General features: G+C 41.0%; 1 protein-coding gene across 3 annotated transcripts; it reads right to left on the bottom strand.

Annotated features, from left to right (window-relative positions):
* Positions 1-833: 833 nt before the first annotated feature.
* On the bottom strand, positions 834-13,629 carry LOC138957810 (uncharacterized). Of its 3 annotated transcripts, XM_070328862.1 has the most exons (13): positions 13,321-13,629; positions 11,774-11,840; positions 11,316-11,404; positions 9,750-9,863; positions 9,518-9,619; positions 9,210-9,323; positions 8,973-9,077; positions 8,076-8,177; positions 7,417-7,530; positions 6,405-6,470; positions 4,055-4,120; positions 2,629-2,694; positions 834-1,961 (listed from the first exon to the last, which is right to left on the bottom strand). In XM_070328862.1, the coding sequence occupies exons 2-12, from the start codon at positions 11,826-11,828 to the stop codon at positions 2,662-2,664; spliced, it is 960 nt and encodes a 319-aa protein (XP_070184963.1). In that variant the 5' UTR covers positions 11,829-11,840; positions 13,321-13,629; the 3' UTR covers positions 834-1,961; positions 2,629-2,661. The 3 variants fall into 3 exon arrangements, with proteins under 3 accessions (XP_070184963.1, XP_070184964.1, XP_070184965.1); XM_070328863.1 differs by lacking the exon at positions 8,973-9,077; XM_070328864.1 differs by lacking the exon at positions 9,750-9,863.
* Between the last annotated feature and the right edge of the window lie 206 nt (positions 13,630-13,835).

Genomic DNA, 13,835 nt, shown 5'->3' with positions numbered 1-13,835 from the left:
GACAAATTAGGGTTGACATTTATTCAATAAAACAAATGGCGCGAAATTCTAACCTCCACCAGTATAAACCCCTGATGAGCTAGGGAGGCCAGAGCATGATCAGGTAATCTAAGAGCGGAGGCCATTCATTCATATTACACACAAAACATGGTCAAAACTGGACTGGGTTCAGTCTTCCCAATTTGTTGAAAGTTGAAAAAAGTTGAAACGTAACTTTTCAAATGAACAGTGGCACAGAGCTGCCAACCCCCCCATCACGCAAAGGAGTAGCATCCAGAGCCATTTGGAGTAGCATTTCCAAAACAGGAGTAGCAAATGTGCACGACGCAAAACAGCCAAAGATCCAGACATGACTTATATTACTGAATGACATTCATACTGATACAGTAACAATACACACTGCCAAGAAGAAGTCAAACTCAGATGTAGCCTTAGTACTTTTTCAGAGAATTTGGTACCGTGGCATGTGCTAGAACTTCAACTTCGATTAAACTCACACAAAAAAACAAAAACAAAAACAAAAGAAATAACAATCGTATTTTTTTACTGTTGATCGTAGCAGCGTAGCAAGAATCAAAATCGTAGCATGCTACGCCAAAATCGTAGCAGTTGGCAGCTCTGCACTGGTATACACTTCTAACAGTTGCTAATTTACTTCAGGGTACACATTTAAACAAATATTTTTAAAAAAGCACCAACGAAAAAAACTTTTATGCATTATTGACAGGAATATTGTTCATACACAGAAAAATTACGTCAATGGCAAATTATGGTTGACATTTATTCAATAAAACAAATGGCGCGAAATTCTAACCTCCACCAGTATAAACCCCTGATGAGCTAGGGAGGCCAGAGCATGATCAGGTAATCTAAGGGCGGAGGCCATTCATTCATATTTGAATGAAAAGGCTTAAAAAATTACACACATAACATGGTCAAAACTGGGCCGGGTTCAGTCTTCCCAATTTGTTTAAAATAAAATTGAAACGTAACATTTCAAATGAACAGTGGCACAGAGCTCCCCCCCCCCCCCCCCCCCCATCACGCAAAGGAGTAGCATCCAGCCATTTGGAGTAGCATTTCCAAAACAGGAGGAGCAAATGTGCACGACGCGCTTAACAGCCAAAGATCCAGACATGACTTATATTACTGAATGACATTCATACTGATACAGTAACAATACTCACTGCCAAGAAGGAACATAGCGAAAATAATTAAACTCAAACTCAGATGTAGCCTTAGTACTTTTTCAGAGAATTTGGTACCGTGGCATGTGCTAGAACTTCAATTAAACTCACACAGAAAGAAAATAAAAAAGAAAAAAAAATCTTATTTTTTACTGTTGATCGTAGCAAGAATCAAAATCGTAGCATGCTACGCCAAAATCGTAGCAGTTGGCAGATCTGGTGGCATACACTACTAACAGTTGCTAATTTACTTCAGGGTACACATTTAAAAAATTATAAAAAAAAGCACCAACGAAAAAACCTTTTATGCATTATTGAATATTGTTTATACACAGAAAAATTACGTCAATGGCAAATTAGGGTTGACATTTATTCAATAAAACAAATGGCGCGAAATTCTAACCTCCACCAGTATAAACCCCTGATGAACTAGGGAGGCCAGAGCATGATCAGGTAATCTAGCGGAGGCCATTCATTCATATTTGAATGAAAAGGCTTAAAAAATTACACACAAAACATGGTCAAAACTGGACTTCAAATCAGGATTGCAGCCAATTCTCGTTCTCACTTTTCATAATTTTCGCTTCTTTTGGATCATCCTATTTCGGAGGAAATTTTTCACATTTTTCCAATTTCTGTGCCTAAGCACATCATGTTCTGCACGCATACATTTTTCTATTTCTTTTTTTCCAGGAAGTGTATTTCGTAGAAGAAGAAACTGGTAAAAATGTTTCTCCACAGCTTGTACCTCTTCTTCAGTCCAGGTTCTTCTCCCTGAAACAACAGATCACACAAAATAAAATTACACAACCTTTAAAAGGCTTAGGTGCACGTAACTTCAGATGTTTTAAGGCTTATCCGGCTATATCAGTGTCTAAAGACTAAGTGTTCTACCAACTGGCGCGATTCAAATACCTCCAGGTTCCAAGCAATTGATTATTGAACATCCGATCAAAATAACCTCAGAGATAGATGAGATTATTTTTAGAACAACTTGGTTCGAACAATGCGTCACAAAACAAATATTTTCTGGTGGGTGTTGTCTGTTGCATTATAGAAAACCACCATTTTCTTTTATCTAAACTGTCTTTGAGCATTATTTTATTGTGATGAAAACATACAACTCAACCTTGTGTAAAAAGATTTAAAGTGAACTCTTTTTTCAAACAATCTAGACACCAACGCAATGTCTGGTAACCCGGTAAATTCTGACGTCATCGTTTGTTTTCCGAACCTCACATGGAAGCACGAAATAATAATAATATAAACTGTTTTTTTTCTATGTGGAAGACTGCAGCCAATAGTTACTAAATCAGTTAACCTACACGTGTGTTGCTTTACTGATACATGTAAACAATATAAATTAGTTATTGCTCCTCAGGAAGCCCTGACAAACACTTGCAGTTTTTTTTACAGTACATCACAAGTAAAAGCCACACACCTGAAGAATCAATTGATGCCTGCCTTGATCTGTTCACTGTTTGCCGAGGCTTTCCAGTTCTTGCCGCTACAAATAAATGAGAAAAAATTCATTTACTGAAAGATGTTAAAATTATATACAAAGAGACGACTTGGTTGCAAAATATCTTAAAGACAGCAAGTTTATCAATAAAATCTTATCAAACTGCAAGTTTCAAACAGCCGTTTGCACACAGTGCAACAAATGACAAAAAAGGAAAGGGCAATGCATGTTGTTTTTGTTTTTTCCACTGTGGCATTTTTAAAATATTGTCTTCTTCAATTATGTATTGGTGTGGTAAAAAGAACGATTTTTTGTTGGTCACACAATATCAAAACTTCTTTTTTTGTTTGTTTGTAGGATTGGACAAACTTAGAAAGTTGGTATAAAATTCAACAACTTAGTCCTGAAACACTTTTTAGGGGGGAAAACGGCAACCTAACTTGCTGAAGGATGATCATTTTTACCATCGCTATTCCACATTCCCAACAAACACCTGTGTTTTCTACAGACTAAATAAATGGGGATCCCTGGGACCCTCTGTCAAAAAATGTGAGGGTCCTAGTGGGATTTTTGAGGGTCCTTGTAAAAATGTAAGTCATGCACACACAAACTCACACATGACAATAATCATACTATAACACTGTCAAAAGTGTTTCTAGGACAACAACTGTGCCTCTGAAGCTCGTTTCCATAGTTTGCAATAGAAGTGGTCATCACGATGTTGAACCCATGTAAATTCTGTGAGCCACCGGGCATTAAAACATCTTTTCTTTTTTCTTGGGGGTCCTGCGCCCGAGCACTGATCTGAGCTGCTTTCGGTTTCACCGACATCGTCATCGCGACCGCCGCTGACATCGGGTCCGTCTCCGCCTCCTCCCTCCTCATCTAATGCACGTTTCTGCGATGTTCGACCCCCTCCTCAATAATGGTGGCACTTGTGCCGCTTCTAGTTTTGATAATGCAGCAAAGACATCCTGAAAACACCGGTCTCTCACTCTCTCAGACGACAGAAATCAAGGCCTCAGGGGAGTAACTGCGAGACTAGCAAGTGTTCTTGACCACAGAAATACAGACCAAAGGGCAGTCACTCTGCGAGACCAGAAAGTATCGTAGACATTCGCAGTCATCGATCGCTGTTTGTTTTCATTTGATTTTTTCGGGGAAGGAAGCCAACTTATAACCCCTGGATATGATTATTTGATTGCATCTGACCAATTTTCTCAAGTGACTGGATCAAAATCTGGACGTGCGTCCGAAGGACGCGCTGCTTTTGAATTTGGGGGTCCTTCTGGATTTCTGTGCGTAAACAACGCGCTGCAGTGCGTCCTCGAAAATTATTTTTTCTAGTTAAATTAGCTGCTGAACGACGCCATACACAAAGACAAATACAAAACAGCAAATCTACCTGTGCATTCAGTCCTGTTGACTTGTTCATCGCTGCCAAGGGCAAGTTCATCTTCCAACTCTGGATCTGTTTGAACAAACGTCAAAATTAGACTAGAGCATTCTTAGATGATTCTACATGAAGTCGTGGACACATTTTGCTTAGCCATGGGTCATTGCACCCATGATAAATAAAAACAATATGATGCTCTGATGTACACGTATGTGTGTAATGTGTATTTGTATCTTCTTGTAGAGAGACTGTTATGTTGACTTCGGTTGGTATTTACATCTCCTTATGATGTCACCTCTCATTATGATGACGTCAACTTCTTCATGTATGTATGTATGTTTGTATGAATACATGTCCGCCCAGACATAAAATATAACTAAATAAAATAGAATCGACTCCAGCAGAGCTCTAACCCACTTATTACAGCCGTATAAATTTACATTTTGCCAATTGTCAGTGTTATACTGTGATGCATTCTGTTCTCAGGACACTGCAGAAGTTCCCTCAAGGCCTTCAATTTGCTCAGTAGAGCGGCCAAATGACACTAAAAAAAGCTAACTAAAAAAAGGTGGTGGCAGCCTCTTTACAGTCATGCAGGGAAACCTGCTTTTTGCACTAATTTTCACACCATGTTTTATCAACAACATTTTGCTTGATTTGTCTTGAAAATGTGCCTAATAAATACTTTGAAGTTCATTCTGCCTTGTCTTTGCCTTCTTTTGGTGTGAATGAGAACATGTGAGTGAGAGGAGCAGGCAGAAATGCCTAATATTTAGGATCACGAACCGCGACGCCATTAGGCCTGCAGCCATTTTGAGCTCAAGCAAACCAACACCTATCTGGGAAATCCCGCTGTTGTCTGTGCATGTCTATTTTTAACTTGAACAAAAGTGTGTCAAGTCAAACAAGACAAAGCAAGGCTTTGTTTACGTGTGTTTTTATTTTTCCTAGGTAGTAGGGTTTATGAAAAAATCCGAGATGAAAACACCTAAAAATAGCTTGGTCACTTTCTCGGCTGAATTACGGGATTGGGGCATAATTGCGACCCCACAATCATATATTCGATGGAAACAGCGTTTTCTGGAGGTTTCGGTCGTGTTCGAAACTAAAGAATGCATGACGTACACGCCGAGCAACAGCCAATCAAAAGAGGCAACCCTGCGCCCTTGACACGATAGCTCTAAACATGGCGACAGAACACGATCTTTCAACGTCGCCGTGCCTAAACTTAGCGACACTGTTCAAGAAAATCGAAACCATTGTTGGTAATTTTGTCGATAATCGTATTCATAAACATCTATTTTCGGTACTTGTAAAGTTTTAAGGTGCTAATTTCACGTAAAAATGGCTAGATTTTAAGCTAAAAGTTGCGAGTGGATACGATCCATGCCGATCGGGCTCTTGTGTTATGGGTAGAGACAAAAACATGTTCTGTGTCTTTTTTCAGGCGATTTATTGTTCCAAGTCAAGATTTCAAACAAAGGAAGAGTAGTTGTAGAAATGATTGGTGTATTGTTTTGTGATGATTTAACTTTGGTGGGGGTAAAATAGACAAAAACGTTAGCTTACTAAAACCGGAAGTGGTAGATCGAGTCAGCTTCTGTCGTCTGCTAGTTCAGTACTAGGCCTAGTCGTTCACATGTTTCAAGATATTGGCTTCAGTCGTTTTTCTTCTGAGTGGCATCTTCAGAGAATAAAATAGGATTTAACCACAAATTATTTCAGAAAGGATTGGGGGTCCTGCGCCCGAGCACTGATCTGAGCTGCTTTCGGTTTCACCGACATCGTCATCGCGACCGCCGCTGACATCGGGTCCGTCTCCGCCTCCTCCCTCCTCATCTAATGCACGTTTCTGCGATGTTCGACCCCCTCCTCAATAATGGTGGCACTTGTGCCGCTTCTAGTTTTGATAATGCAGCAAAGACATCCTGAAAACACCGGTCTCTCACTCTCTCAGACGACAGAAATCAAGGCCTCAGGGGAGTAACTGCGAGACTAGCAAGTGTTCTTGACCACAGAAATACAGACCAAAGGGCAGTCACTCTGCGAGACCAGAAAGTATCGTAGACATTCGCAGTCATCGATCGCTGTTTGTTTTCATTTGATTTTTTCGGGGAAGGAAGCCAACTTATAACCCCTGGATATGATTATTTGATTGCATCTGACCAATTTTCTCAAGTGACTGGATCAAAATCTGGACGTGCGTCCGAAGGACGCGCTGCTTTTGAATTTGGGGGTCCTTCTGGATTTCTGTGCGTAAACAACGCGCTGCAGTGCGTCCTCGAAAATTATTTTTTCTAGTTAAATTAGCTGCTGAACGACGCCATACACAAAGACAAATACAAAACAGCAAATCTACCTGTGCATTCAGTCCTGTTGGCTTGTTCATCGCTGCCAAGGGCAAGTTCATCTTCCAACTCTGGGTCTGTTTGAACAAACGTCAAAATTAGACTAGAGCATTCTTAGATGATTCTACATGAAGTCGTGGACACATTTTGCTTAGCCATGGGTCATTGCACCCATGATAAATAAAAACAATATGATGCTCTGATGTACACGTATGTGTGTAATGTGTATTTGCATCTTCTTGTAGAGAGACTGTTATGTTGACTTCGGTTGGTATTTACATCTCCTTATGATGTCACCTCTCATTATGACGTCAACTTCTTCATGTATGTATGTATGTTTGTATGAATACATGTCCGCCCAGACATAAAATATAACTAAATAAAATAGAATCGACTCCAGCAGAGCTCTAACCCACTTAATACAGCCGTATAAATTTACATTTTGCCAATTGTCAGTGTTATACTGTGATGCATTCTGTTCTCAGGACACTGCAGAAGTTCCCTCAAGGCCTTCAATTTGCTCAGGGATGTTTTAGCATCTCTAGGGCATGACAATAACTAATAAACCACATTAAACTGACACCAGCGAACCAACTTTGCCAGCAGAGCATGACAATAATTTACTTATAAACAACATTAAACTGACACCAGCGAACCAACTTTGCCAGCAGAGCATGACAATAATTTACTTATAAACAACATTAAACTGACACCAGCGAACCAACTTTGCCAGCAGAGCATGACAATAATTTACTTATAAACAACATTAAACTGACACCAGCGAACCAACTTTGCCAGCAGAGCATGACAATAATTTACTTATAAACCACATTAAACTGACACCAGCGAACCAACTTTGCCAGCAGAGCATGACAATAATTTACTTATAAACAACATTAAACTGACACCAGCGAACCAAATTTGCCAGCAGAGCATGACAATAACTTATAAACCACATTAAACTGACACCAGCAAACCAAATTTGCCAGCACATACAACACACACTGCACAAATCACACATACCTTGAGGGCAGCAACAGCGGTCTGGACGTCCCCAGTGGCTTTATGAACTTCACTGGTGGTGTGGGCTTTTACTGTGACAACATCAGCTGCGTTGTAATCCGGGTCATCAGGCGCCTGTAAAAATAAAGCAAACAGGGATATGTAGCATTTCTAGGGCATGACAATACCTTATAAACCACATTAAACTGACACCTGTGCCTGGTTTTGATAAAGTTTGTATCAAAACTCCAAACTGCTGTGGTGGGGACAGACAGTGCATTTCAATGTCACAGAGACAATTAGGTCACGATCGCGAGACGAAACGTGGTCATTGCGGTACGTAACATAATGCAAGCGGTACGTAACATAATGCAAGCGGTACGAAACGTTGACGTTACGCACATATGCGGGGTACGCAACACGAAATTAAAACTTGCTTAAATTATTACGGCCGTTTGCGTGACGCTAGAATCGTAAAACTTGGGACTGTCTTCTGCATACATCTTGAACATTTTGCTGGACTGACGACAGTTCCTAGCCTACACGTTTGATTGGAAATTTCATGATCAGACGTGCAAATGAATGCAGTCGAGGAACGAACACATTCAACGCAACGTCGCAAGGGGTCCGAAACGGAGTAAAGGGTGTGATACAACACACACAGTACAAATCACACATACCTTGAGGGCAGCAACAGCAGTCTGGACGTCCCCAGTGGCTTGATGAACTTCGCTAGCTTTTACTGTGACAACATCAGCTGCGTTGTAATCCGAATCGGGCGCCTGTAAAAATAAAGCGAACAGGGATTTTTTAGCATCTCTAGAGCATGACAACAACTTATAAACCACATTAAACTGACACCAGCGAACCAAATTTGCCAGCACATAAAACACACACTGCACAAATTATACATACAGACCTGTTTACCCCCCAAATGAAAATCAGGAATGCAGCTGGTACTTTTACGTAATTTGAGGCATCTTTGGGTAATCTTTTTTATCAACCATAAACCAGCTCGAAAACGATTAAACGACACGTGTATTCGCGCGCTACCATGCAAAACAAGTACAAAATTGATAACCATGTTTAACAGTATTGTACTACACAGACAGAAGCTCGATGACACACACACACAAACACACGACACCTGATATATAATATGCAAGTTAACTAAGACAAGTTTACTTTATCTAAAAAAACAAAACCCCACAGTAGGAGCAAGAGAGCTAGAGGGGGGGGGGGTACAACCTGGGGTCCAGGGGTTGGGGGGGTCTGGCTGAAGAATTTTAGCTATTTTATTAACAATTTGTAGCTTGTCCTTGATTTTAAACATGATAAATTGGTGTCAGCAGCCACTCATTATTTCTTTTAAAGTTAGTATTAAATAATGGCAATTTATCTTCATTGATATCTGCTCCCGACAACAACAATTTCACAGACATAAAAATAAAGCGAACAGGGATTTTTTAGCATCTCTAGAGCATGACAACAACTTATAAACCACATTAAACTGACACCAGCGAACCAAATTTGCCAGCACATAAAACACACACTGCACAAATTATACAATAACATACCTTGAGGGCAGCAACAGCAGTCTGGACGTCCCCAGTGGCTTGATGAACTTCGCTAGCTTTTACTGTGACAACATCAGCTGCGTTGTAATCCGGGTCATCAGGCGCCTGTAAAATTAAAGCAAACAGGGATATGTAGCATTTCTAGGGCATGACAATAACTTATAAACCACATGAAACTGACTCCAGCGAACCAACTTTGCCAGCACATAAAACACACACCGCACAAATTACACATACCTTGAGGGCAGCAACAGCAGTCTGGACGTCCCCAGTGGCTTTATGAACTTCACTGGTGGTGTGGGCTTTTACTGTGACAACATCAGCTGCGTTGTAATCCGGGTCATCAGGCGCCTGTAAAAATAAAGTGAACAGGGATTTTTTAGCACCTCTAGAGCATGACAATAACTTATAAACCACATTAAACTGACACCAGCGAACCAACTTTGCCAGCAGAGCATGACAACAACTTATAAACCACATAAAACTGACACCAGCGAACCAACTTTGCCAGCACATACAACACACACTGCACAAATTACACATACCTTGAGGGCAGCAACAGCAGTCTGGACGTCCCCAGTGGCTTGATGAACTTCGCTAGCTTTTACTGTGACAACATCAGCTGCGTTGTAATCCGAATCTGGCGCCTGTAAAAATAAAGCGAACAGGGATTTTTTAGCATCTCTAGAGCATGACAACTTATAAACCACATTAAACTGACACCAGCGAACCAAATTTGCCAGCACATACAACACACACTGCACAAATTACACATACCTTGAGGGCAGCAACAGCAGTCTGGATGTCCCCAGTGGCTTTATGAACTTCACTGGTGGTGTGGGCTTTTACTGTGACAACATCAGCTGCGTTGTAATCCGGGTCATCAGGCGCCTGTAAAATTAAAGCAAACAGGGATATGTAGCATTTCTAGGGCATGACAATAACTTATAAACCACATGAAACTGACACCAGCGAACCAAATTTGCCAGCAGAGCATGACAATACAGTAAAACCTGAGTCTAGCGGACCCTTGTTGTAACGGCCACCTGCTACATACGGACAGTTTATCATGGCACGAACACGATTTCAACAATAACTAACCTTTAACGGGACGGACACCTGCCACTTACGGACGCGGACACGAATTTTTGGACCGTTGGAAGTGTAAACACTGTCACAAACGGACACAACGTACACAAAAACGCAACTTCGAAAACTCGACTGTTATGCAGTCAGTGCTCGGCAGCAGTAGCCGTAGCACAAATGGTTGTTGATTGGTTGTCCTGTCCCTTTTCTGACCAATCAGTGGCTTGTTTAGATGGAGACCCACTTTTGCTCACTCACTTTCGCTTTTCCGCATTGTGGATACAGTCACAACCAAAAGCAACAGTAGACTACTGTGTTTGAAAATGGAATCTCCAGCAGGAAAAAGAAAAGCGTTGACTTTAGAGCAGCGTGTCGCTGCCTTGAAAAAACTAGATAGCGGCCAATCATGCCGAGATGTGGCGAAGGAGATGGGATGTGGTAAAACACAGATATCGAGGATCAAATCGGAAAAAGAAGACGTGATGAAGGAGTGGGAGTCAGGTGCGCGAATCGACCAAAAAACTGTGAAACGTCGGAAAACGCAATATGAAGACCTGAACAACGTGGTATGGGAGTGGTTTTGTACTGCAAGATCGAAGAATCTGCCTGTCAGTGGACCACTTATACAGGTTAGAAAATGCAACCATTTATCATTTACCACTCCCCCCTTCCCCCCTCCTACTAATCTCTCTCTCGATCTCTCTCTCTTTGTAAGCAATCCTTCGAAGGAAACAATAGTTAACACAGCTAAATTTCTGTTCCATGCATTTATGCTGAGACTAGAAAAACTGAATGAAAAAAGAGCTGACCCAATTTGGTCGAGACACACTGCGGAATTTCCCGTTGAATGACTGATGAAGAGTCAGCTATTTTTAGCTTTGTGACGCCCGACTTGCGTAAGTTTGAATGCACAGTGTGTGTAGGGAACGGGGTAGGTGGGGGGGGGGGGATGTTGTTGTTTGCTACATGTATCATTTGTTTACTCACATTTTCAGTGAGTCTCATGTTCAATCCAATAAATTCAAACTACAGGACTGACAAAAAGTGTCTTGTTCATTTTACGTGCTCTTTGTAAAATATTGCCCCGGCCCCTCCACCTGTGAAGAAGGGACACCTGTCTAATAGGGACACTATTACCATTCCCCAAGGGTGTCCGTTAGAGACAGGTTTTACTGTAACTTATAAACCACATTAAACTGACACCAGCAAACCAACTTTGCCAGCACATACAACACACACTGCACAAATTACACATACCTTGAGGGCAGCAACAGCAGTCTGGACGTCCCCAGTGGCTTTATGGACTTCGCTGGTGGTGTCGGCTTTTACTGTGACAATGTTCTTCTCTGTCAGACAAGGTCAGTACATTGACTAACTGTTAACATACATGTATACATATAATTTACACAGGTGCATACTTCAACATTTTTACGTACAGCAAAACCTGTGTTATACAGTCACCTTCATAAGGAAACTTGGTGACAGCACAGATGAAAACATTAGAAGGACTTCACTTTATAAGGTCATCTCTTATGTGGAAAAGATTGTCTGGAACCTTTGTTGTCTGCACAAGACAGGATTTACTGTGCATTTACCTAAACAATGAAAGACACCTAGAAATTGCTAGACAAGTGTCCACACTTTTCAAGAAAATCATAGCATGTGCCCCTGTCAGCATTACGAAAAAATGAAAATGAAGCATGAAAAATACTTACTTAAAGCTGCCTGAACCATAACCATCCCACGTGAAAGTGGGAATTTGTGCATCATTATGCTGCCATTCTGCAAAAAAAAAAAAATAATAATAATAAAATAAAAAATAACATAAAATAAATATATTAATTTAAAAAACAAAGAAAAAAATACAGAGATTAGTGACTATTGCGCACTGCAGTAGGCCAAATGGCGCATTGATATTCAGTACCAGTGCGCCTATCAGTGCACTATACAGATGCTATCAATAAATCAATGTTATTGCTTAAAGGGTCCCGTCAACCAATTTCGGTCATATCAGGACCACAGCTACTTATCAATCACGAGTTCAAAAAGGTCACAGTCATAAACGTGAGGGGGAAGAGGAACATCAATCTGTGTGGTGTCTGGGTTATTTTCGACATTGGGACCGATAAGCTGTTTGTGTTTTGGACTTGTAGATGGCAGCCACGTGACATAGTTTTCATCTGATCCAGAGTCTGAATATCAGTCATCTTCAGATGCGTTGTAATCCGTAGTTCTAGTCATGACGGACGCTTTAGTTCGCTCCTGATATCAAATTCAACATTAGGTCATTTCAAGATCAAAGCAACTATGGCTATTTATTTGAACATGGTCCCATCTGGACATCAGGAAGAACTATTTTGAGCTTGTGGTGGTGGTGGTGGGGGGGGGGGGGGAAGGCAACAGTTGGGATGCACTACAGACGTCAATGCATGGTGAAGAAAAGTAATTAAGTCTGAAACTCTTTGAAGGCTTCATCGGTTAATGCTTGTTTATTTGTGATGATGACCATGCATAAGGTGCAAGCATCAAGTGATCCTAGGGTGTAATATTGTGTTTCAGACATGGCCACTGATCAGGATTTCACTGCCAGTGACGGCTACACATGTCGTTCACCTCAAACTGTGGCTGTGAAGGAAGAGACATACTGATGGTGATGGCAACTCTACCAGTTTCACCTGTGCCAGTGTTCCAGATACATAATGTGCCCTTGTCACACGCACAAAAAAAGGACAATGATTTTTTGGGTGTGCTTCCCCTTTAAGTTCGATTTCAGTGATGACAGCATAGTTCACGTGGGCATCTTTGAGGCTTCCCCTTTAGATTCTAGCTAGCTAGCCCTCCAACTTCACGATTGTGCGTTATTTTACTTGGATAATTGTGCTGTGGTTGTACTTGAATCATTACATTTGGTGTCATTCAGTAGGCTAGCTGAGCATTTCCTTGGCCAATTATTGGCAGCAGTCATCATAATTATTTATAAGCCCCCAATACTCTTTTTCAACGCCAACATGAAGCAGAAATAAGAAAGTGGAAGTCTAGATCTACATCATGAAGACTTCCACTTTCTTATTTTTGGCATTGCAAATGGCGACCGGCGGTTTCAGACAGTTCTTCTCCTTTCATGTCTCAGTTATCATAAAATTATACTCTTTATCGAAACCCGAATGCAAAACAACATTCACATCGAGTCATATTTCTTCTATGTCACTCAAACAATCACAAATTATTAAAACAAAATCAGTTTAAAATGAATAAAACTTACCAATTGTACGCTGGAAAAATGTCGTCGCACTGGCCGGTCGCATCGAGCACTACTTTCCACTAGGAGAGAGAGGGGATCTACTTGTCACGTGATCAAAGATTCCACAGACTGTGTGTTGACAGTTGTGTAAGCCTAACACACACAGACTAAACACTCATGCGGAAGGATCCATCGTTATGACGACAAGCGCAAGGATATACTTTTTTTGTGATCACATGATCAATGGGAAGTGGGAAAACAAGATTCCGTGGTTTTCCGTTAAGTTGATGTCAACATAATGAGAGATGTCATCTTTACGTGGGTGAGAAAACTGTCAACATAAGGAGGCCAGCACAAGAACACATACACATACACACACACACACACACACACACACACACACACACACACACACACACACACACACACACACACACACACACACACACACACACACACACACACACACTTACATTGTGTTTTTGTAGGGTTTGCTAATTTGCCCAGCCGATTGTTTGTTCTTGTTTGTGTGCAAT

The sequence above is a fragment of the Littorina saxatilis genome, unplaced genomic scaffold (assembly GCF_037325665.1).
Source record: "Littorina saxatilis isolate snail1 unplaced genomic scaffold, US_GU_Lsax_2.0 scaffold_686, whole genome shotgun sequence".
In the NCBI taxonomy this organism is placed as follows: Eukaryota; Metazoa; Mollusca; class Gastropoda; order Littorinimorpha; family Littorinidae; genus Littorina; species Littorina saxatilis.
Note: the sequence above shows the minus strand (reverse complement) of the source record. Positions and strands in the feature narration are given on the sequence as shown.

Excerpts from the sequence above, each read along its gene's own strand:
- LOC138957810 (XM_070328862.1), bottom strand. The coding sequence starts at position 11,828 with ATGATGCACAAATTCCCACTTTCACGTGGGATGGTTATGGTTCAGGCA. Across the intron at positions 9,620-9,749 it reads CTGCTGTTGCTGCCCTCAAG|GCGCCAGATTCGGATTACAA; the intron begins GTATGTGTAATT and ends TTATTTTTACAG. Across the intron at positions 9,324-9,517 it reads CTGCTGTTGCTGCCCTCAAG|GCGCCTGATGACCCGGATTA; the intron begins GTATGTGTAATT and ends TTATTTTTACAG.